The 26,313-nt window shown below is 35.4% G+C and overlaps 3 protein-coding genes across 4 annotated transcripts in view; all 3 read right to left on the bottom strand.

The window, feature by feature from the left end:
• The window catches only part of kif13a (kinesin family member 13A), a 109,261-nt gene extending 99,980 nt beyond the window's left edge, over positions 1–9,281 (bottom strand). For both annotated transcript variants that reach the window (XM_079837706.1, XM_079837707.1), the window contains exons 1-2: positions 8,916–9,281; positions 8,616–8,706 (exon numbers count right to left, since the gene is read on the bottom strand). In XM_079837706.1, coding sequence (XP_079693832.1) covers positions 8,616–8,706; positions 8,916–8,970 — 146 coding nt within the window. In that variant the 5' untranslated portion in view covers positions 8,971–9,281. The remainder of the gene's footprint in view (positions 1–8,615; positions 8,707–8,915) is intronic.
• A 2,564-nt stretch (positions 9,282–11,845) lies between these two features.
• Positions 11,846–13,054, bottom strand: LOC307139246 (E3 ubiquitin-protein ligase NHLRC1-like; the record flags this gene model as incomplete). The annotated part of the gene is made up of 1 exon (XM_079838135.1): positions 11,846–13,054. One exon carries the CDS (start codon positions 13,052–13,054, stop codon positions 11,846–11,848), a length of 1,209 nt encoding a protein of 402 aa, XP_079694261.1.
• Positions 13,055–15,497: 2,443 nt separating this feature from the next.
• Positions 15,498–26,313, bottom strand: part of ptdss1a (phosphatidylserine synthase 1a) — a 28,660-nt gene continuing 17,844 nt past the window's right edge. Inside the window, exons 8-13 of the mRNA XM_079837332.1 lie at positions 24,489–24,601; positions 22,856–22,921; positions 22,336–22,435; positions 22,029–22,097; positions 20,814–20,877; positions 15,498–19,093 (exon numbers count right to left, since the gene is read on the bottom strand). Of these exons, the coding sequence (XP_079693458.1) occupies positions 18,999–19,093; positions 20,814–20,877; positions 22,029–22,097; positions 22,336–22,435; positions 22,856–22,921; positions 24,489–24,601 (507 nt within the window). The 3' untranslated portion in view covers positions 15,498–18,998. The remainder of the gene's footprint in view (positions 19,094–20,813; positions 20,878–22,028; positions 22,098–22,335; positions 22,436–22,855; positions 22,922–24,488; positions 24,602–26,313) is intronic.

Genomic DNA, 26,313 nt, shown 5'->3' on the forward strand with positions numbered 1-26,313 from the left:
AGAATTTCAAGATATAAAACTCTGAATTCTGAAAAGAAAGTCAGAATTGCAAGATGTAAAGTCAGAAATCTGAGGGGGAAAAGTGTGAATTGCCAGACGTAAACTCAGAATTCTGAGGGGAAAAAAGCCATAACTGCGAGCTGTAAAATTCTACAAAAAAGTAAATTGCAAGATTTTAAACTCAGAATTCCAGAAAAAATCTGAATTGAATGATAAAAAGTCATTTTTTATATATTTGTATTGCGTGACAGAAACAAGCTTGCGTCTCATTCATCAAACACAACTTTGTGTAAATCATTTATATTACGTAAATTAACGAATTTAGCCATGAATTAATTATTTAAATTTGCTCTGCTCACGTCTCATGAGGCTCAGTGTCGTTACATGTGAACTTTGACATTCAACTTGCAAAACTCAAAATGTTAAAGCCAGGAATTTGCATTAATTGCTTTGAATCATGCCGTTGTAGGTAACTGAATACACTCAAAAAAATAACTCATTGGACAAACTCAATTTAATTGAGGGCAGGTTTTCCATCCAATAAATATGTGTAGCCCCAACTCATAAAAAACTAATTCACGCAATGAAATGTAATAGAGTTGGTCCAACTCAATTTGGACTAACTTAATTGAGTTGGTCCAACTCAGCTTTAACCAATTTAATTGAGTTGGTCCAACTCAATTTGGACCAACTTAATTGAGTTGGTCCAACTCAGTTTGAACCAACTTAATTGGGTTGGTCCAACTCAGTTTGAACCAATTTAATTGGGTTGGTCCAACTCAATTTTATCAAATACTTAAAATTAAATATACACTTATCAAATGATTTCATGCTTGTCAAACTTTAATTAAAACATTTAATTGGAAAATCAAATATTATGAAGAAATCCTTCTTTGTACCCCACAGACACAAGACAAATATTGACTGAAATATTTTTTATTTAAAACTCAAAAAGGTTTGCAAGTGTTTTACTGTAAAATGTATTTTTTAAACTTGACTATTAATAACACAATGTAATATTAAAAGTTGACCCCTTAATACAAGTAACATACACATTTATGGCTTAATTAATTGTATTACTCGAAACAGACTAAAACCACTAACTAGAAATTCATGTATTGGTTCACTTTAAAAAAAAAACTGTACTTTTTCTGTGCATGTCATTATGTAAACTAATCAATATTGCAAAGTCAAAACAAACTTGACTATTATGTTTTGGTAACACTTTACAATAAGGTTCGTTAGTTAACTACATTAGTTAACATGAACTAATAACAAACTGCACTTATAAAGCATTTATTTATCTTTGTTAATGTTAATTTCAACATTTACTAATGCATTATTTAAATCTTGTTAACATTACTTAATGCACTGTGAACTAACATTAACAAACCATGAACAGCTGTATTTTTATTAACTAACGTTAACAAAGATTAACTAATGCTGAACAGAGGTGTTGTTCATGTTAACTAATGCATTAACTAATGTTAACTAATACAACCTTATTGTAAAGTGTTACCATGTTTTGTATAACTAGGAAAAACTAGAACCACTAAGTAGAAATACATGTATTCGTTCACTTAGTTTTCCATTAAAAAAAAGAAAGAAAAAAAGGTAAGTGTATCAAAAATAAACACATTTGTACTTTTTATGTGTGTGTGTGGTGTGTAAGAATCTCTATGCAATGTGTAAATCCCCATGACGGTGCTTGAAATTTCCTTTTCTGCATCCTCAGTGGCCTGGACAAAAACACAAAACACTCTGGTTAAGCCAAGCTGAATTGTACCCTTTTTATTTCAAAAGTAATCAGCAAACTGCATTGCTTTTAATTTAGAACAGTTCATGTGACTGCAGTGGTTCAACCTTAATATTGTAGAGCGACAATAATTTTTTTGTGTGCCAAACAACAATATCTAGTGATGGGCCAATTTTAAATGTGATTCGGATCTCCTGTCAAGCGGCTAAACTGCTGAAATCACGTGACTTTGGCGCTCTGATACTGATTCGCTTTGTAAGGCTTCAAGAAGCAGTGTTTTAAAATCGGCCCATCACTAGATATTGTTGTAAGTCGTTATTTTGGCACACAAAAAGTATTCCTTTCGCTTCAAAAAAATTACAATAGAACCACTGAACTCACATGAACTATTTCAAATGTGTTTTTAGTATTTTTTGGTGAGCTAACCCTTTAATACTGTGTATGGTTACCTGGATGATCTACGACTGTTTTTATTTTTTGTGATGGTTCTTCACGAGTCCCTTGTTTACTGAGCGGTTAAACTGCCCAATGTTCTTCAGAAAAATCCTCCAGGTCCTGCACATTCTTCAGTTTTCCAGCATCTTTTGCATATTTTAACCCTTTCCAGCAGTGACTGTATGACTTTGAGATTTTTTGAATTTGAAGATCCGAGGTCAATTGTACTTAATTTGTCTTCCACGAAACATGTAAGTATCTTCTGTTGCTTCCGAAGGGCAGTACTAAATGAAAAAAAATTATATTTAAACAAAATAAGAAAAATGTAATCCTGTTCAAATGATACAGTCCCTGCTGGAGAGGGTTCAAATATGCAAAAGATGCTGGAAAACTGAAGAATGTGCAGGACCTGGAGGATGAATTGTATCAATTCATATGTATATAGCCTACAGTACATAAGGAAAAATAAGTTTGCCTGTTTAGCACTATTTTAAACTTTTCTTGGGTTAAATTATATTAGCTTGCATTCATTAATATTCACTTATATAAGTATAATTAAAAATATTAGGATGCAAGTTACTAACGTTTTACAATTTCACATTTAAAGAAATCTATTGTTTGATCATGTCAAATATGTATTATATTAAAGAGCCATGTAGGTACCTATAGTGGGTAATTGCATTACAAATTAATTTTTTTCTTATTCCAGCCACAAAATGACTCTAATTTGCCTTGTTGCATTGGAATTCTCTATTTTAACCTTAAATACTACAAAAGTGTAATATAAATAAGAACATTTTTAGAATTAAAAAAATAATAATAATAATTATATGGTCATTAATGGACCATTATTGCATAAATATTAGGTTTATTTAGAACCAAAATATCTCCTCAAATTTTTCAATAAATATTATTAAACCAAAATATAGAACATTTATTTAATTGAAAAAAGGTGTACGGTCACATTTGACCATAAATGAGTATGAGTGTGAACGATTAAGGAATACCTGAGGGCTAAATACAAGAAAAACATTAACGACGTTGTATCTCCATCACTCTCCATAATAAAATGATACTGTACATGTGGTTGACGTAATAATCAATGCACACTATGCTGTACTGTTTACCAAACATTGCTGCAAATACCTGAATAGTATTAGTGAAGCTGTTGTTGTGTATCCATTCAAATGTATGGACAGCGCGCGCCGCCCTAAGATATGAGAGCAGAGCATGTCGTTTCAACGGCTCTGGCTGCAGCTGAACGAATATGCGTGTTGTAAATAGCGTTAAAAAATTATAACGACTCGCAATATATGGCGGCCGGTGTTGATTCTGTGGCGCAGCGCCACGGATTAGTCTGTGTGGGAAATGTCGATCATAAGATACACAAAAACAAAACATAAATTCTTAAAACACATCAATTTTATTACTTCGCTGTGATCCAACTCTTTAGAATCCATACGTTTGCGTGGAACAGATCCAAATTCAGCCCTTTGTCCAGTTATCTTGATCTCCATACTCATCAGCGACCGTAAATGTCAAATCCCGCGCACATTGGGATGTTTTCAAATTTCAAATAAAAAAACCGCGCCCTCATGAAGTGTTACGACATGATTTACGGCAGTGACATCGAACGCTCATTGGCTCTCGCCTGCTTTGTCACAGATTGTGACATGCCGTGTTTCAGTTGATTTGTATTTGAAAAATGGGAAAAGCGCGCCTTCACGGACTGAAGCCGGATTAATATTTTCACTGATTAATAATTTACACCCTGCTCAGTGCTCATACAAATCTATTATATACCACCAGAGAGTACTGCGACTGCAACACATCGTCATTTGAACTACTCTTGGTACCGCTTTTGACATTTTTGCAATAAATAAATCATTGTGATTAACGTTACACTGGTCTGTCTGTTGTGCTTTTATTTATAATAAATGGTTTAGGTAACTTAGGTGTAGGATTAGCCGTTCAAAATATCTTTTTAATGCTATATTGTTATTAAAATCGTAATTTTCCATCACATTCTGACCATTACGTGTTATTCTCTTTATATTCTGTATAAAATTGCTATGTTTAGGTTTGGGGGTAATGTTAAGGGATCATACATTAATCCATAAAATACATTTTGGATCGTGTTTTCGTGTATTTTCCCGCACAGGGCTTAAAGTCATTTGGAGATTGAGAAATACTGAACATCTCACATACACGATTAACTTATATGTCGAAATTTGTTATTTTTCGTGTTAATCAGGTCCAATTCAATGCACAAATTCAGTGGCAGCAACAAGTAAACGGCGCCAAAACGATCGCAAGCACTCTGAACAATCCACCTCGCATAACTTTCACAGCTGTAGCATATTTCACTCAGAATTACGATATACACATTATTTGACAGTGAGGTAAATTCTTAACTACAAAAAAACGAATACTTACCAATAAGGAATTCGCCTTAACAGTCCTCGCAGCACCAGATGAGAAAATGGTGGCCTCACCGTGAGCTTGTTCTGTTCCATTCTCTGAGCTTGTTATGCGCATGCTCAAATGCCGCGCTCCAAAGCCCAAATTAATTTGAGTTAATCGAATTAAAATAAATCTCATAGATGAAGCTGTTTATATATTTTAGGTTAGACTTATTAAATATATATAAGTATTCACCCTAATTAGATATATGTAAATAAAGTGAACACAATATAAATGTGTCATATCTAAGAAGGGCTTGAATCATTTTTTTGAGTGTATCAGATAGCACTAAATACGAGTAAATAGCAGCGGTGCACCTTATCTGCTGATTAATGGACTGGACCAGCTCAAACATGGATTTTTAATAATTACCCATATTTGAGTTAATCGCTGCATGAATAAGGCTAAGAATAACTGGACTAACACTTTTAGTGCATGGAAAAGGGCAATATTTCCATAGAGGAAAGCAAGTCAGAATGTTGGGAGCAAAATGAATGGATTTACAGAAGTTTCTTTTTTGACTAACTTAAAGGTGCACTATGTAACTTTTCCGTCCACTGGAGGTTGCCTATTCAAAACAAAGGCGTAGAAATCGGGATTGGACTTGGGCAGAAATCATGTTCATGGATGTGATTATTAACGTTACTGTAGTATGAAGCAGAGCAGGAGCGATTGTTAATAAGAAGAGCGCAAAACAAGCGGGACTTTTATTATGGCACTGTTGCCATTTCTGCTTTTCCGGTCATGAGTACGAGGTAACGCAGCTCTGTTTATCATATCAGACACATGTGAGTGTGTTGGAAATGATGTTATGACGTTACTCTGTGCGTTCTCTCGGCGGCTGCTATGACACTTGTTCACACTGCAGTGAGAGTAAAGCGTTTCTGCAAAATAAAACCTGAAACCGAGGGAACGCAGATATGACTCCCCCACGTCCCAATTTTCTCACGATTTACAAATTGTTGGGAATATTTAGGATATTGTAAGTACTCAACTGAACAAAATATATAACACTGGCCTAGTGTTTTTTGGATATTTTACTGAAAAATTTGTACATAGTGCACCTTACTCGTTAAGGAATAACATGTTATGATGTCGGAATAACATCACTTGTTTTTTTCAAACTGCGCGAAATTGAACATAATGATCCTCAGCATTTCCTCAGGCTATTATTTCCAGCGTGGAAGTTGAGTAAGCTTCATCAAGGTCCAGATTGTTTTCCATTTCACATCCTGAGTGTAAGACGAGCTGATGCTTACCTGTTCTTTCTCTAGCCTAGCAGAAGCTGCGCGATGCACGCCGGACTGCAGCGGTTCTCACAGATCTGGCTACATTAAACCATCTGTTATTGTTCTTGCAGATTCTCTAACCTTGAGGCAACGTGAACAGACGTGATTGAACCCGGTTCAGGAGATCATGAGATCCAATAACTTGTGATCCACAGATGGGTTGCCCTTGAAATAATGCAACCGCCAATCGCTTACTGTTAGATGCAATAACCAGAGACAGATGAAAGCAATCTGCTCTTTTTTTCATCTATTTCTATGCAGCTTGACTCAAAAATAGTCAAATATGTTTTCCGAAGCTGAGAGTACTGCATTCATATTGCTACAGTTGAATGCATAAAATCAGCTGAAATATTTCATAAACAAATCAAGGGGCAGGGAATCAAATTATTAAATATAATTTAGTAATGTATAGGCATTTCCATTCTGCTCAGATTCAATGTGGGTCTTATACAGTAACAACCATCATTCATCATGGCTTTAGTATGTCACAAGTCTGTAGATGTTAATAGGAAACTACCACACCAGTGAAACATTTCTAACATATTTCACTAATCGTCTCAATGCAGTTCACAAACCTGAAGATCATATTCTCACAAGACTCAGAACAAAGCAGATGATTGAAACTACTTTAAAGTATGTTCTTAATCAGAGAGAGAAAAATGTGACATGCCCGAGGCCAGGATGACTGCTTATATACATCTGCAGACTTATACTTTTATACTGTTTGGATTCTTTTTAGTTTTTCTAAGGATATAAAGCCCAACCTGAATCCATGAGACTGTCGTAGGAAAACAAACACTCTCTTCAGCACCTGCCCTGTTCTTCCATTTCAAATCATACAAGAAAAAACATTTGTCCCGGATATCCTTTTAATTAGTGACAGAACATAACGATAACTAGGGCAAAATTGCATCAGCCGATAATTGCTGACTGACTGATTTACCAATTTACAGAAGTGCTGCTCTCCCTTCTATAAGCTGAAACTTTACCAGTGGCCGAGTTTTTGGAAAATGTATAATATATATACAGAACCGGTCAAAATGTTGAAACGTTTCTATTTATTATGTTTTTGAAAGAAGTCTCTTATGCTCATCAAACCTGCATTTATTTGATCAAACGTTCAGAAAATACAGTAATATTACGAAATATATTTCACAATTTAAAATAATGGTTTTCTATTTTAAGATACTTTAAAATATAATTTATTTCTGTGATCAAAGCTGAATTTTCAGCATTATTACTCCAGTCTTCAGTGTCACATGATCATTCAGAAATCATTCTAATATGCTGATTTATTATCAATGTTGGAAACAGTTGAGCCTTTGATACTTTTTTTAAAGTGATACTTTACTTCTATTTCTTTAAAATATAAATCTTTTCTAACAATATACATTTTTACTATCATGTTTTATCAATTTAACACATCCTTACTGAATAGAAGTATTCATTTCTTTTAAAAAAAAAGAAAGAAAAAATGACTGACCCCACACTTTTGAATGGTAGTGTATATATTTACAAAATATTTCTATTTTATATAAACACAGTTCTTTTTTAACTTTTTATTCATCAAAGAATCCTGAAAAAAGTATCACAGGTTTTCACAAAAAAATAAATCAGCCAACTGTTTCCAGCATTAATACACTATAAACCTTAATGTTCAAAATAATGAATTGGTTTGAGTAGAGCCAACTCAAATTAAACTTATTAGTTCAATCAAATAAACTTCAATTTCTTTTCTAAACAAAAATGTATTGAGTTCTCAAAACTGACACATTTTAAGTAATCTAAAAGTGTTTCATTGTTTTGAGTTTTATGAACTTGTTTCTTTTCATTTAGACCAACTTAAATTTAACCGAAACTGGGCTGGAATTTCTATTTCCCAGCATGCGTTGATAACTGTATATGTGATTTCTGAAGGATCATGTGACACTGAAGACTGGAGTGATGATGCTGAAAATTCAGCTTTGGATCACAAAAATAAATTATACTTTATAGTATATTAAATTAGAAAACCGTTATTTTAAATTGTAATAATATTTCACAAAATTAGTTTTTTTCTGTATTGTTGATCAAATAAATGCAGCTTTGAGGAGCATAAGAGACCTTTTTCAAAAACATTAAATATAGTAATATTTCCAAACGTTTGACTGTATATCACTAAATAATCTCATATTGTTAATTATTATTTAGGCAATCCTGTTCTGTAGTTATTAGAAATGGCAGCCGCTGAAAAACTCAGTGCTCGAGCACAAACATGCAATGGCATAATGTGAAGACATCTACTGTACGGCATCTCAAACTTCAGTGCTGCTGAACATGAGGCCTGTCCAGGAATTTCACAGCAGCGCAGAAGTTTCCCCAGCCCAGGCCACCGCGAGCACGCCCAGAACGGGCCCTGCACTCACTTCTGCTACTCTTGCATGAACACAAATGCAATAAACTCAAACAAAATTAAAACATCCTCTCTGTGTGCATGCATTTGAACACACTATATGGCCATAAAACTCTTCTTGGCAGAAAAGAGACCCTGTTGCCCTGATAAAATCTCACCAAAAACACATGCAGGCAAATTGTGTGGGGGGCTCAAACTGACAGCTTTCACCTATAATGAGGAGAAACATGGCTCAAACATGTCACATGGATAAAAGTGCATAACCATGATTTGACTGTACCTGTTTTCTCCTTTTGTATTGGAGGGCGGTGGGTGCAGAATAGTCTGGTTTTCCTCCATCTCAACCACACATTTTGTGCTGAGCTCAATCTCTGCAAGCCAAAAGTTGTTAAAACTTGCCTTAAAGTTCTTATACGTTACATTTTGCGTTGGATACTACAAACAAAGAGTAAAATGTCTAAAACGTATTAAAATATAGAATTCATAACGACCTTAACTCAACTGTAGCAACTTAATCCATCTGAAAACTGATTTAATCTTTAAATATCAACGCTCAATTCTACTTGTAAATGTCTCTTACCTCTCCGGTTCATTGGTCGAACTCGAACCGCCACTTTTACCTTCGTATCCGACATTTTTGCACAATTTTAAAGGCTTTAAAGTGGAGGAGAAAGCCGCTAGCTGCTCCGCACAGCTAGCCGAATAATAACATGCAACTCCCCGCAAAGTCTCCCACAGAAACGTCTGAGGTGCTTGTATCCTGGTGAAATACTCCAACAGTGCATACCCGAGCAGAAAAAGCAGTCGAGATTAATCCAGATGAGACTGTGTGGTTGTGTTGTATTCGGGTTAAATGTGTGTGGTTATAAAGGATCCTCCGCCGCGGGCAGAGCAGCTCCTCTCAGCCAGCCAGCAGCATCCAGACCGCCATCTTCCGCTGACTGACCCCAAAAACTCACACACAAATGTGCAGTGTGCATGAATATGCATGAAAGAAACGGCATGGACTGAGTTTAAAAAGACCAGATGAACCACAACGACCTGATGTAGTTCCTACAGGGCGTCAAAAATTACAGAAGAGGAGGAGAAAGAGCCCAATTATCAATAAACCTGGTAACACTTTATTTGGTTACACTGTCATTGTTACAGTTTAAGGATACATTTAAATACTGAGTAATATTAACTAACTACAAGTGCTTACTACTATAGTGTTAGGGTGGGATTTGGGTTTGGTTGAGGGCTAGTTGCATGTAATTATGCATAATTTACTGTTATTACTATGGTAATTACATGTAACAACAATAAACTTGGTATTTTAATGTGTCCTTGTTACACGTTACATGTGTTTACTATAGTAACTATAAATTAGGCATAATCACGTGCAACTAATGTAACCATAAAGTTATGTGGCAACACTTTATTTTACAGTGTCCTTGTTACATATACTTACCATAGTAACAACAGTAAATTGTGCATAATTTATGGTTACACACTTTATTTTAATGTTTCCCTGTTACAAGTGTAATTATATATTTAGGTACTTACTAATATTAATTAATATGCACTTACTATAGGGTTAGGATTAGGGATTGGTTTAGGATTAGTTGCATGAAATTATGCCTAATTTATAGTTAATATATAGTAAATGCGTCCTTGCGGTATTTTAATGCGTCCTTGTTACACCTTACATATATTTACTATTGTAACTATAAATTAGGCATAATTATGTGCAACGAACCCTAATCCTACCCTACCCCTATAGTAAGTACATGTAGTTAATTCATATTACTAAGTACTTAAATATATTATTACACTGTAACAATGACACCTTAAAATAAAGTCTAACCACTTAAGCTTATTACTCATCATGTTACTTCTATAATTTAGGCTACTTCTTTCATTTGTATCTCTTGATTTTATTCACCCATTCAAGTACTGTTCATGCAGAAATATCTGCATTCTATTCAAAAATTGTATTTAATATGACTAAACGACCAATTACAAGAATGAAAGTAATGTTAAGGGTCAGATACTATTACTTTTTACACTGTACTATGATCCTTGTATAAAATTAATGTGTCCTTGTTACACGTTAAATATATTTACTATAGTAAATTATGCATAATTACACACAAATAACCCTAAAACACGACCTAATCCTACCCTAACACTATAAGTACATGCAATTAATTAATATTTCTTAAATGTAATTACACTAACAGGGAAAATAAAGCGTAACCATAAACTTATGCTCATTACTCATCATACTCGTCATGTTTCTTCTGTAATTTAGGCTACTCCTTTTATTTGTATAAAAAAGTATAGATCATGCAGAACCATCTTCATTCTCTTCAAAAATATTATGTACTATGACCAGATTACAAGAATGAAAGTCATTAAGGGTCAGATAAAAGGTATTATTTTTTACACTGTACTAAGACCCTTGTATACAATATCTAGCAAGTTAGATTTTTTGTGAGAGTAGTTGAACTGTTGTTAGTTTTTTATACTTGCACTTCTCGTTGTATGCAGCTAAACACTTAGCGATACTAATGCACAGTTTGTGCCATGACACTAAAGCACATTAATCTGATTTTCTCTAGTGAAAGTGCGGGTCATTTTCAGCGAGATGTGAGTTTCGATAAGAAGTGCTTTATAACGGCGACAACCCCAGTCTGGTAGGATCGAGGGAAATGGAGCAGAGTAGATTATGGGATTCCCCTAGGGTTGCTTTAATCTCTGTGGATTAAAAATTGAGAATTTACTAAATAATTTAATGCATTGAACTTTACATGTAACAGTTACACAGGGTGTATACTCACTTAAAATGGATTAATGCATTGTAATCAACTTTGAAAAGTCCTAATTTGTGCCAATGACTGCCAAGTGGTTCCCAACCTTTCCCCCTATATTAGATTTCAGGGCCACCATGAAAATAAATCATTTGTGTGTTATGAAGGAAAATCAGGGCCACCATGAAAATAAATCATTTGTGTGTTATGAGGGAAAATCAAAGCATAGGCTGTATGCATTTCAATGACGTCAATGGACAATCTGGTTATTAATGCATTGAATGATTAATGCCAAGTCATACATAATGGGAACCAATGCCTTAATTTCTTCAGCAAGGAATAGCAGGTGTGATTGACATCCAAATTATTTAATTTAGAAGGTGATTATGCAATTGATTTCGCATACACTTCATTATCCAAAACGACTTATAAGAGGAAATCAAGGAGAATCTCATTATAGCAACCTTGAATTAAGTGCGTCAATCAAACATATACAGCATTGCATTGTGTACTCTTGTATATTCTCATGAATGTATATTTTGTGTGCTTACAAGTCAAATTCCCAGCAAGTACAACTTGACCAATAAACGTGAACTCCGATTGTGTGGCTTGAAACTTTCCATTTATTAGCTTTGAGCTTTAGCCATAATATTCACACCTGAACAACATGCATGCATTCTAATTTGTCAAATACACTAGTTGTGTATATTCACACCTCTCATTTTTTATCACAATACAAGTCATCTGTGTCCGCAGCATAGCTCTTGACCGCATGATCTCCACCGTCCAAGACAACAAGCTCATTCAGTGTTGTCGTAGCCAATGCCACTGGACGCAGCAGTCCGCTCACTAGTGGAGTCGGTGCGGGGGTTTTCTGCGGCTTTCCCAAACTCCAGACCATCCCGTTCCGCGCATCCCCTACAATCACATCTCCATTTCTATCAAAAACCACTGAAGATATAGACAAACTCAGAGAGTTCTTCAAGTTAAGAGAGAAACTGTCCACCTGCGCCAAAGGAACAAAGTCACTATTGAATATTCTCAAACTTGTCGTGAAACCGCCCTGAAAACGTTCCACAATTGCGATGTTTCCCGATGCTTTGCAAGAAGCTACCGAACGTGGACAATTCAGTTCTTTGAAAACCACTCTGTTGACTAGGACTGCACCACGAGAAAAGTCTATTATGATTTGGCTAAGAGTTCCCGACTCAGCGTCGGTCACAAAAACACGTCCATTGGCGTCTACATCAACACCCCATGGCAGCCGAAACGAGTCTCGGATGGCTGTCACCGGATGGCCTTTGGAAGTGAAGACTTTGACTGATTGGTCACCAGCATCTGTGACCAAAACATGTCCACATTTGGTCAGCGCAACATCAAGTGGGTGACATAAATCAGACGGGTCGTGTCCATAACGTCCAAAGCCGTCCAAATAAGTTCCTTGTGCACCAAAAACAGCAACTCTTTCCTCACCATCATGCACCAAAACAATCTGTCCCGATGTCTCCGAGACAACTATCCCAGAAGGGTTGACAATTGTTCCCCATCCTCCAAAGGCCGAACGGAGACGCAGCGCCCCAGATCCTAAGCTTTCAGTACATCCTATGACTCTATCATACAACCTGGGACAAGCTTCTGGGACAAGCAGAAGCTCCTGGAGATCGGTGAGCGCACGGCATTCAGAGGTGCTGCCCACATCCCACAGTTTTCTACAGAAGGGACACTCCAGCCTCTGGGTTACAGGGTGGGAAAGTGCACAGATGCATTTGAGACACAGCACGTGGCCACAGGGAAGATTTCTAGGCGTGTGGTCTTGTTTCTGAATGGAGAACTTCTCAAAACACACTTTGCACTCCAGCAGGTTCGCTCGGATCTCTGCTAGGATGTCTTCCGCGCTCACATGTGGTTGGACGGCTGACTCGGACATGCTGTTGATGATCCTGTGCTTCATATAAACACTGGCCTAATCACTGGCAGGAAAAGTAGAAGGATGAGAGGGTTTTACGACAGAAGCCTGAAATGGATAAACATGATCACGTGACTGTATAAACATGAGCCGAGGGTCTGCACTGCCCTCAAGTGGTGAGAAGAAAAACTACCAGGATATATCCTTACAATTGTACTTATACAAATATTTATTATTACTGATAATCGTTACAAAAGTGAGAATTTAAGGGATAAATGTCCTTGAATGACAAATTGCACCACAATGCATAGTCATTTGTGAAATATGACCTGGATGTTCCTGGCAGGTTTTGTGAGGTTCAGCCTGTTTGAAACAGAGCTCAACACGTGTCTATTTTTGTCCGTTGTGTGCACTGTCTGAAACCTGAAGCCATTAGTTAGTCGAGTTGGTTAAATGAGCTCACCGTCCACCAATGCAGATCACAGCTGAGGTCATTCCTGCACCAAAAACAAGTCATACAGTGTGAAGTGCATCAGTTATTTCCTCCAGAGCGCAGACACTCTCTGTGAATCATCATATTAGAATGATTTCTGAAGGATCGTGTGCCACTGAAGACTGAAGTAATGATGCTGAAAATTCAGCTTTGATCACAGGAATAAATGCACTCTATATACACTCAAAAACTGTTGTTAGTTGCACTCAAATCATCCTTGTTCACATTACTTAAACTCATGTAACTACATGAACTTACATTTACTGAGTTGTTTCTACTAAAAATGGTGTCTAAAAGTGTTTGTTCGGTCAACTTAACATTGCTGAGTGAAACAAACAAACTGGGCAGTGGATCTGTAGTTCCCAGCATGCTTTGGAGAGTAAATTTAGGGATTAAAGTGTTATTTTATGTGTTTTTCAGTAAATGGAAAGATGTTGTTAGTTTATGTCAGTGTTTAATGTCCAGTTATGTTGGACATTTAGAGGAGTTTCTGTCATGGTTACCATTATGCAGAAGAGTGGTGCCTGTGTTTAGGCTGTGGGCACTCATATGCATACATTTATTGGATGAAATTCCCTCAATTACATTGAGTTTGTCCAATGAGTTATTTTTGCATTGTGTCTCTAAAAATATGCTTGTTGTTATTTAATAGTTTTCCACTTACACTTGTAGAGCAAATAGTTAATTTAAGGTAAATTAAATTAATAACAGTGTTCACCTTCCGTATTTTAAGTTCATAAATGTAACATAACATTATGAAGTAAAATATACATATAACCAATGTGTAATAGTGACAAATCTGAAATGTTATATTTACTCAAATAAATTGTCAGCTTTACTTGAATTTCTTTTGTCCAACTAAATGGTTAATTGTAGAAACTACTCAACACACTTGCGTGGAACCACTTCACACTTCTTTCCTATGCAAGTCCAACAAATAATTGTGTGTGTGTGTGTGTGTGTGTGGACTGGTAATCCCTGCGTTATGGGGACAAAATGTCCCCACAAAGATGGCAATATCCGAAATCCTCATCCTTGTGGGGACATTTTTAGGTCCCCATGAGGAAAAAATCTTATAAATCAGACTAAGTGAAGTTTTTTGAAAATGTAAAAATGCAGAACGTCTCCTGTGATGGGTAGGTTTAGGGGCAGGGGCAGTGTAGGGGGATAGAATATACGGTATGTACGGTATAAAAACCATTACGCCTATGGAAAGTCCCCATTAAACATGAAAACCCAATGTGTGTGTGTGTGTGTGTGTGTGTGTGTGTGTGTGTGTGTGTGTGAGAGGTTGATTCCTCCTCGGTGTAAGGAGGATACATATTTTAGGTATTTTATTCCAGCAACGATTAGGCTGTACAACCTCACCTTGTGTAGGCCTATATGTACTTATATAGATGCATGAATGGACGTGGTTTATTTTATAAATTTCCTTATCTTACTACTTTTAGTTATTATTACTGTAAACACTTATTTTAAATGATACATTAAATGTTTTGCTTGGACTAAGGTGTTGAGTGGCATATGTAATGTGAGAGTATTGAGTGTGTGTGTATGTGAGTAACTAAATGGAGGTGCTTTTGAGTTTATTATGTTAAGTAGGTCGTTGTATGGTATTTTGTAAATGATATTCAGATTATTGATTGACTGTATTGTCTTGTTTTTTCTGTTGCTGCTGAAAAGGAATGAAACTAGAACTATAAAGGAAGTATAGATACCCTAGTCTGTCTGAATACTCAGTTCTGTTAGGCTGGAAGGTGTGCAATAACACATGGTATACTCCACGTCTAACTGTGTGTTAAAGGATTTCATGCACTTCGCGGCCGACATGAATGCACTCTAAACAACTGTATACTAAATGTCATACCTGACTGTCTGTGCTGAGTGAACAAATGACTTATTGTATTGGTTAAGGCACTCTGAAATAAAGGCAGAAAAATAATTACCATAATATATGAAAGTACAAAGTCACAAGATACAGATGAAATTTAATCTTTAAATTCAGTTACATCCCAAGTAATTGCATGTAAACTCGGAGCAAACAAACAAACGTCATATATTGAAAAGCTGCGAAGTTCAGTCACGTTGTGCCATTCTTCACCAAAAACTAGTCGTTTAATATTGCTGAAAAGACAAACACTGATTCATTTACAGTTGATGTGAAATGTACAAATCAGAAACATGACAAAAAGGCATTTAAATGTTTCACAGTGACTAAACAGACTCACAAAACAAGTGTTTTGGCAAACGGATATGTATAGCATCATGTGATGCTCCGACTGTCCACAGATTGTCACAAAGGACATTAACACGGAAATGAAGAAAACTATATGCTATATGAACATGATGAATACACATTTGGATTATGAACACTAGTAACGGAAGAATATATGTATATCAACCAGCTCGACAAGTCCACCAACATTTTGAGAATATCGGCATAGCTGATAACCGTGCGATTCACAGAAACCTGCACAATAAGCACAATTTCTGTTTTTAATTATTCGAGTAAACAGTGAAAAAATTGGGTGCAAAACATTTTAGTTTGTCTATATTACAATAACTGCATTTTAAATGGTATTAAATGACACCACATACATCGGTCACACCGCTCTCTAATTATCATATCAGGAAAAAACACTAATGTACACAACACACACACACACACACACACACACACACAAAAAGCAATAAAGTTAACAGGTGATAGTTGTTAAAACATGCATGCAGGCACACGATATCGGTGTTAAACGTCATTCTAAAAAGGCTAGAATACTGGTTTAAGGGTGTGTGGTGATCAGGATCATTTTAAACAAACAAACGGAATAAAAAAAAGGTAATTGCAACTTTCTTTTACAATTCTAATCTTAGAAAAGTCAGAATTGCGAGAAAACCCCCGAAATACTGACTTTTTTCTCAGAATTGTGATATAAACGTACAACAATTGTGTGTTCTAAAAACTCGCAATTGAGGGAGGAAAAAAGTATGAATTGAGTGTGAAACTTGCGATTGCGAGAAAAAAAGTTCTGAAAAAACTCGGAATTGCACTGAAAAATTCATTTTCATCTCGGAAATTCTGACTTCTCGCAATTGCAAGTTTCGCTTTTTCATCTCGCAATTTTGACCTTTTATCAGAATTGTGAGGTAAAAAACAAAAAAAAACAATTGCGAGTTATAAAAACTTAGATTCGCAATTGAGAAAAAAAAGTATTAATTTTGAGATATAAACGTGCGATTGCGTGAAAAAAAAAGTTAGAATTGCGAGATATAAACTCACAATTGCAAGAAAAAGAGCACATTTAAAAATAAAATAAAAAATCAGTAAAAAACGTATATAGTTATAAAAATGTATATAGATATAAACTCGCAATTGAAAAAAAAGTATTAATTGTGAGATATAAACTTGCGATTGCGAGTAAAAAGTCATAATTGCGACTTCATCTCATAATTCTAACTTTATTTCTCAGAATTGTGAGATATAAACTTACAATTGCGAGTAAAAACAAAGTCTATTGCGAAATTATTATAATTTTTTTTGCAATTGCGAGATAAAAAGTCATAATTACCTTTTTTATTTTTAATTCCAAGGCGGAAACAAGCTTCTATTGAAACCGATTTAGATGATTTTCACAGACATGCAAAACCAAAAACGCCTCTCAGGTGAGAACATTAAAAACGACAGCAGCTGTAGAACGTCACTGGAGAAGCAGAAACACTAAAAAACAAACGTCACACGTTAAAACATCAAGTGAAGCCACTAAAAGTGCTAAAACCTTTGTGCTTCTATGAGATCCAGGCCAGTGCACCTGCGTTCATCTCCAATCTGATTCCGTCAAAGCAGCTTAACCTAGTAACATTCAACTCGTTTAGTCAGTCTGGATAGAGTACTGGCCATCAACAGTCAGCCTTTCCTAGATAGAGTCAACATGAAATGATGTTCGCAACCATTTTGCTTCTGTAATCGGACATACACTACTGTTTAGAAGTTTGGGGTCTGTAAGATTTTTTTTTTAAAGAAATGAATACAGCAAGAATGCATTAAACTGATCAAAATATAACAAATAAATGCCGTTCTTTTGATCTTTCTGTTCAAAGAAGACTGAAAAAAAATAATTCACAAAAAAAAATCCACATAAATTTGAAGCAGCACAACTGTTTTCAACATGTTTCTTGAGCAGCAAATAATCCTATTATAATGCATTGGGAATTTTTCATCTCTCAATTCTAAGTTTATTTCTCACAATTGCCAGTTATTTCACAATCGTGACTTTTTTTTCTCAGAATTGTGTGATATAAACTTACAATTGTGTTATAAAAACTCGCAATCAAGAAAGTTTAATCTCGTAATTCTTAATATTTGAGGTAAAAAAAAACGTATATAGTTATAAAAACGTATAATACAAACTTGTGATTGCTTGTAAAAAGTCAGAATCGCAAATTTTAATCTCAAAATTCTAACTTTATTTCTCAATCGCAAGTTTATATCTCTCTCATCTCGCAATTCTGACTTTTTCTCAGAATTGTGAGGTAAAAAAAAGAAATTTACAATTGCGAGTTATAAAAACTTATATAGTTATAAAAATGCAATTGAGAAAGTTTCATCTCTCACAATTCATGTCTTCAACCTCATAATTGTGCGTTATAAACGTACAATTAAAAAAAAACAAGCAATTCTAAGAAAAAAGTCCTGAAAATGAAATATTTGCATGATTTCTGAAGGATCATGTGACACTGAAGACTGGAGTAATGATGCTGAACATTCAGCTTTGATCACAGGAATAAATTACATTTTAAAATATATTCACACAGAAAACACTTATTTTAAAATGGTAATAATATTTCAAAATATGACTTTAAAATATGATTTTACTGTATTTTTGATCAAATAAATGCAGCCTTGGTGAGCAGAAGAGACTTTCCAAAAACATAAAATCTTACCATCCCCAAACTTTCCATTTGAATGTTTTATTAAACAACAACATGCACCAGTGAATCATGCACAGTAAGACCAGGAACGCGTTTTAAGAAAGTAAAGACAAAGGGTCAATTTAGATTTGATGTCGACTTGATCGGACATCATTCGTAGACACATTATGATATGAATAACATAATTGGAAAATCGCTAGCATATAATACACCGTTGAAAACAGAAAATACAGCGACAAGCAGCAACACTTACGAGTCACGCATGCTACTGAAGAACACGGTGATGCACAGCACTGCTCGGGATCTAACGTGGTTAACCAGTCTCTGTAGTTCAACAGCTAAAGTGAGCTCGCCATCTAAACACTGGACACACAGTATTGCCTATTCAAAGTGTTTTGCAGCATTGCAAACCGCTCTGACTTCTGAAATGTTCGGACTAAACCTGAGACAATCTCACCATTCATAAATCACAGTCATCTGATGTTCCCTCCATTAACAGGAGTGACACATGTGCAAACGTTCCCCGTCTGAGGAAAACAGACGGACTTATTTCTCCACGCCGTTGATGGTTCTGTATGATGGTTCGGAGTCCCTCCGTTTCCTGGTAGAAGCGGAAGTTGTGCCGTCCATCTCAAACTCCCCTACAGCACAATTGCATCACAATTTGATTTGAAACAATGAAGCAGGAATAATTGTGTTCATGCACAGAAGCAAAAGTATAATGCAAAATCTAAAGCCTAAAATTAGAACTTGACTAGATATATTCAGTATTGCATACTAATATTTTACATTTTGTGCAGTATATAGCATGGATACTGTGTAAACTATGCATGGACTACCTGGATGCAGTTTCATGTAAGTTATTTTAGTTATTAATATTAATTTTGAATATTATTTTTTTTTACTTTTTTCCTATGTTTTTAGCTTTTAAATGTTCATTTTAGTTTAGTTTTAAGTCATTTTGTTATGCATTTGTTATTTTATTAGTTTTGGGTTTTTTTTAAATATTGCCATTTAGGATTAATTTATTCTTAATTCAGTTTTATTTATATTTTTTAGTCATTTTCATTTCTTCAACCTCAGTTTATTGCAGAAGCAACATTTCTAGTTTCCGTTTAGCTTAAGATTTTAATTATATAGACTAATATTTATATTTTATTTCAGCTTTAATTTATGTTTTGAATAGTTTTAGTCAACGGTAATAATCCTGCCAGGATGATCTAATACAAAGTGCACAAAAATTATGCTTGACCTTTCATTTCCAATGTGACAAATGCACTAAAGTTATAAAAAAATAGAATAATATGCAATATACAGTAGATACAGCGAAGTAAGCAGTACTCAAGTATTAAAGACGTTGCCTCATCTCAGAATTTATTACCCACGTGTCTTCTGCTCGTTCTCCACAAGAGGTCACAACACTACAGGTTAGACTTGCTGAAGTCTGTAAGCTGTCATTAACATCCTGGGCCCGTATTCATAAAGATTCTAAGAGTCCTCTCAGAAAGCTCCTAATTTAGCTTAAAAACTTTTACGTAGGAGTCTTAGCTTAAGAGCTATTCGGGACCGATCTGAGAGCAACTCTGAGCAAGGAAAATACAAAAACTTTTATCTTAGTGAAGAGGCGGAGCTGACCCTGTTGCTACGTATGACACACTCTTTTGAAGACTGTGATTGGTTGGTTGTCCAAAAAGGGGAATAAAGGACCGCTTTTAAGTATAGGGTCTATTCTAAGCCTTCACTTTGAAATTACAAGCGCAAATTGTCCTATTTTACCATTCTCTCTCATTCACACACACACACACACACACATTATAAATATATGTATATAAATCCTTTTATTATTTACCATGCTGTTAATTTTCTATAAGGTATTTGATTGGCTTAGAACTATAAATATTGTTCCACTCTTTCCAATTACACTGATTGCTGGCATGTCTATTTAATTGGTGGTTTGAAAGTTTGGTTTATTATTGTTTAATGCAACAAACATTATCCCTGCACGATCTAATCTATAGGTCTTATTAAGTCACTGTCATCCATTGTCTGCAACACATTTCTTCTCCCTCTTCGTCTTTCTGCCATTTTCTCCGCTGCTAAAGAAACTCTTAAGCCTCTTAAAAGTCCTCGTCCGTGCTCCTAACAAATTTGACCTTAAGACCTCTTTTAAGGGTTAGGATACTTTTTTTTTTACTAGGATATTTTACTTAATTTTCAGAGTAAACGCCCACATTTCTAAGAATTTTCTTAGAATTTTGTCACTAGGAGCTACTCTTTGCATTAAGATTCTTTATGAATACGGGCCCTGGTAATCAACATGTTGTAGTTCTGCTGCATAGTGTGAATGGATTTAGTTTTTACCTTTGCATTCAGACATGCCGTCACCCGGCTCATTGTAAAAACTGTCCTCACACTCCGAGAAGCTCTATGGAGGTCAAAACATCACATGATTTAGATTAAAAAAACTTTTAAATTCCACTTTAGCACTGCTTGTATAGGCTACTGTAAACATCAGGTTTTGATTTTACATGTAAAGGCAACAGGGTTTGCGGTCACAACTGATAAAAGCAGAACAGAAGAAAGCCGAGAAGAAACAATATGAAGGAATAATTCATGCAATGGTGAAAATTCTGTCATGTCATTCCAGGCCTCGGAGTTTCTCTCATGAGACACAAAATGAGACGTTCTTCTCGATTGAAACTAAAGCTTCTGAAGCGAAGCGATGTGTTTTCGCAAGAAAAATATCAATATTTATAACTGTATAAACTATAAATCACTGGCTTCAGGTTACGGCCGTCCGCGGCGGGTCTAGTTCCGGTTGAAGAGTGACCTCTGACCCGACGTATGATGTGGGATGTAGGAGTAGAGTAAGCTCAGGTGAGAGTAGACGCCTCTCATGGTTCCAACTAATAGGGCTGGGAAACAACCTCAAACATTTCTCTTTTAAAATTCTCATTTTAGACTTGTGACCGGTGTTTTATTTTGCTTGATCCTCTGCACTTCAGCGTTCGTCAATACATCATGCGTCGGGTCAGAGGTCACTCTTCCGCAAGAACTTGACTCGCGTACAGCCGTTACCGGAAATCATTGATTATAGATTATAAAGTTATACATATGGATATATTGCTTACACAAATGCATGGCTTCACTTCAGAAGGCCTTTATTAATCCCCTGGAGTCATATGGATAACTTTTTGTAATGGATGGATGAGCTTTTTTGGGCTTCAAAATCTCATTTACCTCCCATTTTAAAGCTTGGAAGAGCCATGATATATTTTAATATAACTCTGATTGTGTTCGTCTGAAAGAAGAAAGTCATATACACCTAGGATGGCTGGAGGGTGAGTAAATCATGGGATAATTTTCATTTTGGGGTAAACTAACCCTTTAAGAGCCAGAGTCTGAATGAATGGATGTGTGCATGAGATGCGAGAGTTTCGGTGAAGAGGAAGATGAAGTCATATGGACTCCTCCTCTCCTCTTTTGTGCTTTGACAGCCCTTGGTCACAATACGCTTTCGCTGTGTGTCCTTTTGTTTTTCAGGAACAAGTAAATAATGACAAAGCCGTGACTCACCTTCTCTCTGGGCCCGTAGTTTTCAGCATACCAGACCATCCCATACAGACACAGGAATGTGATGAAAGCCTTCAGACGTGAGCGCGCGCGTGCGAGAGAGAGAGAGAGACAAAGACTCCATCAATTACACATCAGCATCTTTTGTGCTCACACAAAAACACTTCCTGAAAAGACTATCTTCAGGATATCTCCTCCCACAAATGCCAAAAATAGGTGTGTGTTCAAGTTTTTGCTGAATGAGCAGAAATCAAACAATCATACTGATGCTGTGAAAAGCTCAAAGTGAAGACAAAGTGCAGGAACTCACCAAACACAAGAGCCACAAAATCACATAGAGAATTTGCGTCTTGGAAAACAGGTCTTGTCCGAATTTAATGCATGCTAACGCCTCCAGGAAAGCTATTGCCCTGTGGGAAAGAAGACAAGAGCGTTTCTACTAGGCCTTGGTTGTGCAACGTGAAGCTGAAGGGTTTTAGATGAAGTCTAGATGATCTAACCTAAATGTTTGAGACAAGATAAACTTGAACTGCACACAATCTAGGTCACTGTCTTATATCGGAGATAGCACAAATAACAATAGAGCAACAAAGCCCACAAAAGCGCTGCAGTGGAATACAAGCATTCATGCGGGTTTGTGGTTAAACGTTTGGCATGTGAGCAAGTTCATTTGAATGAAGAGCCTGCAAGCCTTTCACCTCAAACACTGGTTAGACATGCACGAACATCAATGCACACTGAAGAACGTGTTACTGATGACATTCTCCATTACAGTGGACCGCATGGGCAGCAGCATCACACTTATGTCATTTTAACTGGTTTCAACTCACCCAAACACCCAGCATTGTGTCCCGACCCGTTTGCACTGTGTGTCCGTGAGGTACGCATAATACTGCCTGTAGAGCAGACCAGAGAAATGCATCGGTGCACATGAATGATCAAAGTCAAGCTTTAATACACGTTCTGGGTCTTATTGGACACAATTCAATAGTGCATGCTTTTCCAATGGTCTTCATATAGTTAATAAGAGTGATTCCCAAACATCTTTTATGTGAGATTTTGTTAATATTTCACAAAATTTAACAACATATTTGCATACAGTTCTCGGATATCAGTTAATGGTCACATGACATGTAGGTAAACTAATTCAATAATTTAATCTTTTTTAGTGTTTTATTTTGATTGTTTTCATTTAAAAAAAAAACAACTAGTAACACTTTATAATAAGGTTTCATTTGTTAAATACTTTAGTTAACGTGACCTTAGAATGAACAATACTTCTACAGCATTTATTAATCTTAGTTAATATTTCAACGTTTACTAATCCATAACTAAAATCAAGAGTTGCATTAGTTAACATTAATTAATGCACTGTGAACTAACATGAAAAATCTATGAACAGCAGTATTTTTATTAACAAAGATTAATAAATCCTATAACAAATGTAGTGCTCATTGTTATTTCATGTTAGTTAATACATTAACTGTTAACAAATGAGACCTTATTGTACAGTGTTACCAAAAAAATCCCATATAAATATCTTTTAAATGTAAAATGTAAATGTAAAATCTTTCAAAAGTAAATCATATTTTTCAGAGGAATTAAATCAACAGCTATACATTTCCATTGGGGAGTCCATAGTACTTTGTAAAAGAAAAATCATCCATATGACTGATAAAAATAATTGGGTAACACTTTACAATAAGGTTGTATTAGTTAACATTATGCATTAGTTAACATGAACTAACCATGAACAACGCCTCTGTTCAGCATTAGTTAATCTTTGTTGACGTTAATTCATAAAAATCCAGCTGTTCATGGTTTGTTCATGTTAGTTCACAGTGCATTAACTAATGTTAGCAAGATTTGAATAATGCATTAGTAAATGTTGAAATTAACATTAAAAAAGATAAATAAATGAAGTGCATTATAAGTTTGCAAATGCAAATTATAAGTGCAGTTCATTATTAGTTCATGTTAACTAATGAACCTTATTTTAAAGCGTTAACAATAATTGTATTTGCTGCATTCTCGTTTTCTGCAGCGTTATAGTAAACGTATCCTTTTTCTGCTCCCTGTGTTTCTGCTACTGATGTTAAAATAACCGCGTTATCAGCAGCTCTTAATGTGGTGCTTTACGTCTTTAGCGAGAGAGAAGCAATGCGCAAGGAGAGCGGAAAGGGCTTGAATGAAACGGTTTTGGCTCTAGATAAAAATATTAAAGGATGTAGCGCCGAAAGACTGCTCACTTTAAACTGTAGAAACGGTAAAATGGCACATTTATACATAGCTAGAAAACTTCTTTTTGCCTGATGTAACAAATCAATAAATCAATCAATTCCCCCCTTCATTTTTTGTCTTGTTTTACTCTAAAATACATCAGACTTTGGAAATAAAATGATTCGGGAATGACATTTTGTTATATATTAAACACGTTTTATATATTGTTATACATGTACCTACCGTACGGTGGGGGCAGTGATGATACCGATGAACAGAATTCTGCACCAGCTGAGAGCGTGGCATGCTGGGAACACAAAGATGTGCTTCAGGAAGAACGTGTTCAGCTCTGTCAGCTTGATTAAGAGAGAGAGAGAGGGAGAAAAAAATATTTTATGCAATGAATCAAAACTAAAAAAAAGCTTTTCGGAAAAACTAAATAAAATGACCCTTGAGAACTGGGACAAATCAGAGCTAATTAATAACCTTCTGTGTAGAAAGGAATTTGAAATGTTACGCAATAAACCGAAAGAACAACAGATGCAATAGATTCTTAGTTTAGGACACTGATTTGAATTAAGCCTTTTGCTGCGACCGCCACATCAAACTTGTACAACTAGCATTCAATATTGATAAAGAAATGCATGGATGGTTTCAAACTGATTTTCAGATATAACTATTGTCAAGTAAATTTTATTTGCATAGCGCTTTTCACAATTTACATTAATTGTTTCAATCTTATCTTCATGTTGCATTTAGCACTTTAAAGCTGGAAGATAATAGTTCACATTTTGCAATAATATAAACAATCAAGCATTTGTAATTTGTTATTGAAAGTCAACATTTAAAAAAATATAGTTTGCACATTACATTCTGCAGTCATTCTGTTTTTATGGTTTTGTTGTTGCTAACCTGACCTACTTAAAGCTACAAGGTGTCATTTTTCGCAGTTAGAGGTCGCTTATTCATTAGAGGACGCCTTGATTTCGAGGAGCTTTTATTCTAACGCAGATGAACGATAAGGTTAATGGTAATGCAGCACTCTTTTATCATATTATATACATTTGAGTGGTTTGAAAGGTATGTTATAATGCTACTATGAGTGTTCGCTCTACGGCTACTATGAGACACTTGTTCACACTGCAGTAAGAGATCGATATTAGGCCTGGGGTCCGTTCTTCTTACGTCACTAACTCAGTTAGCTGGATTTCATTGTTGATGATTTGGCATGATCTTGGATTGTTTGGTTCTTCGAAGCTCATCCTGGACTTGCTGTCATAGCAACATGTCCGTAAGCTTAAACCTGCTCGGGAGAGGCTTATTTCATGTAAACAGGATTAGATTGCATCTTGAGGTGGTACTTAAAATCTGTCCCAGCCACTGCTACTTTATTACAAGAGTTCATTACTAAACCATGGGAAATACTCATTTTAAATAATAACAATATAAAAATGTATTCGAAAATAATATTATAATGTTGTGCAAAAGGTGTATAATACCATAGACACAGCCTCACTTGATTGAGAGATTTATTTGTGATGGAATAATTACTTTATAATTTTATTGGAGTCTTACACACACACGCTGTAATGTTACTCTGAGCCGTGCATTAAAATAATTTGAGTGATGATGGATATTATGGCATGGCTTGATGCGGCACAGGAGAAGCAGAGAACTTTATCTTGACCCTTAAGAAACTTGAATTAATGCGTTCACATAACAAATCTGCTTCAAATGTACTTAATTAAATGAATTGCTAATGACAACATTGAAATAAAAATGTAAAGGGTGTACAAATACTATAAAATCGTGAATATAAATAATTGGGAAGAAGGTTTTAAAAAAAAAACATTTATCATTTATCTATTATTACTTTTAATGTTGGTTTGGTCGTTTGGCTGTTTACTTATAAAGGTCCAGAAACTTGTCAAGTATTTTGCCAGGTGGCTTTTTTAATTATATGATGTCATTACGTTGTCTTGACGCCAGCCAATCACTGCTTTACTGACCGTGGTTTCAAGTATCGATGCATCTGACCTCTTCAGCTAACAAAAGAACGCGCAGTAAT

The sequence above is a fragment of the Gobio gobio genome, assembly GCF_949357685.1.
Source record: "Gobio gobio genome assembly, chromosome: 15".
Classification (NCBI taxonomy): domain Eukaryota; kingdom Metazoa; phylum Chordata; class Actinopteri; order Cypriniformes; family Gobionidae; genus Gobio; species Gobio gobio.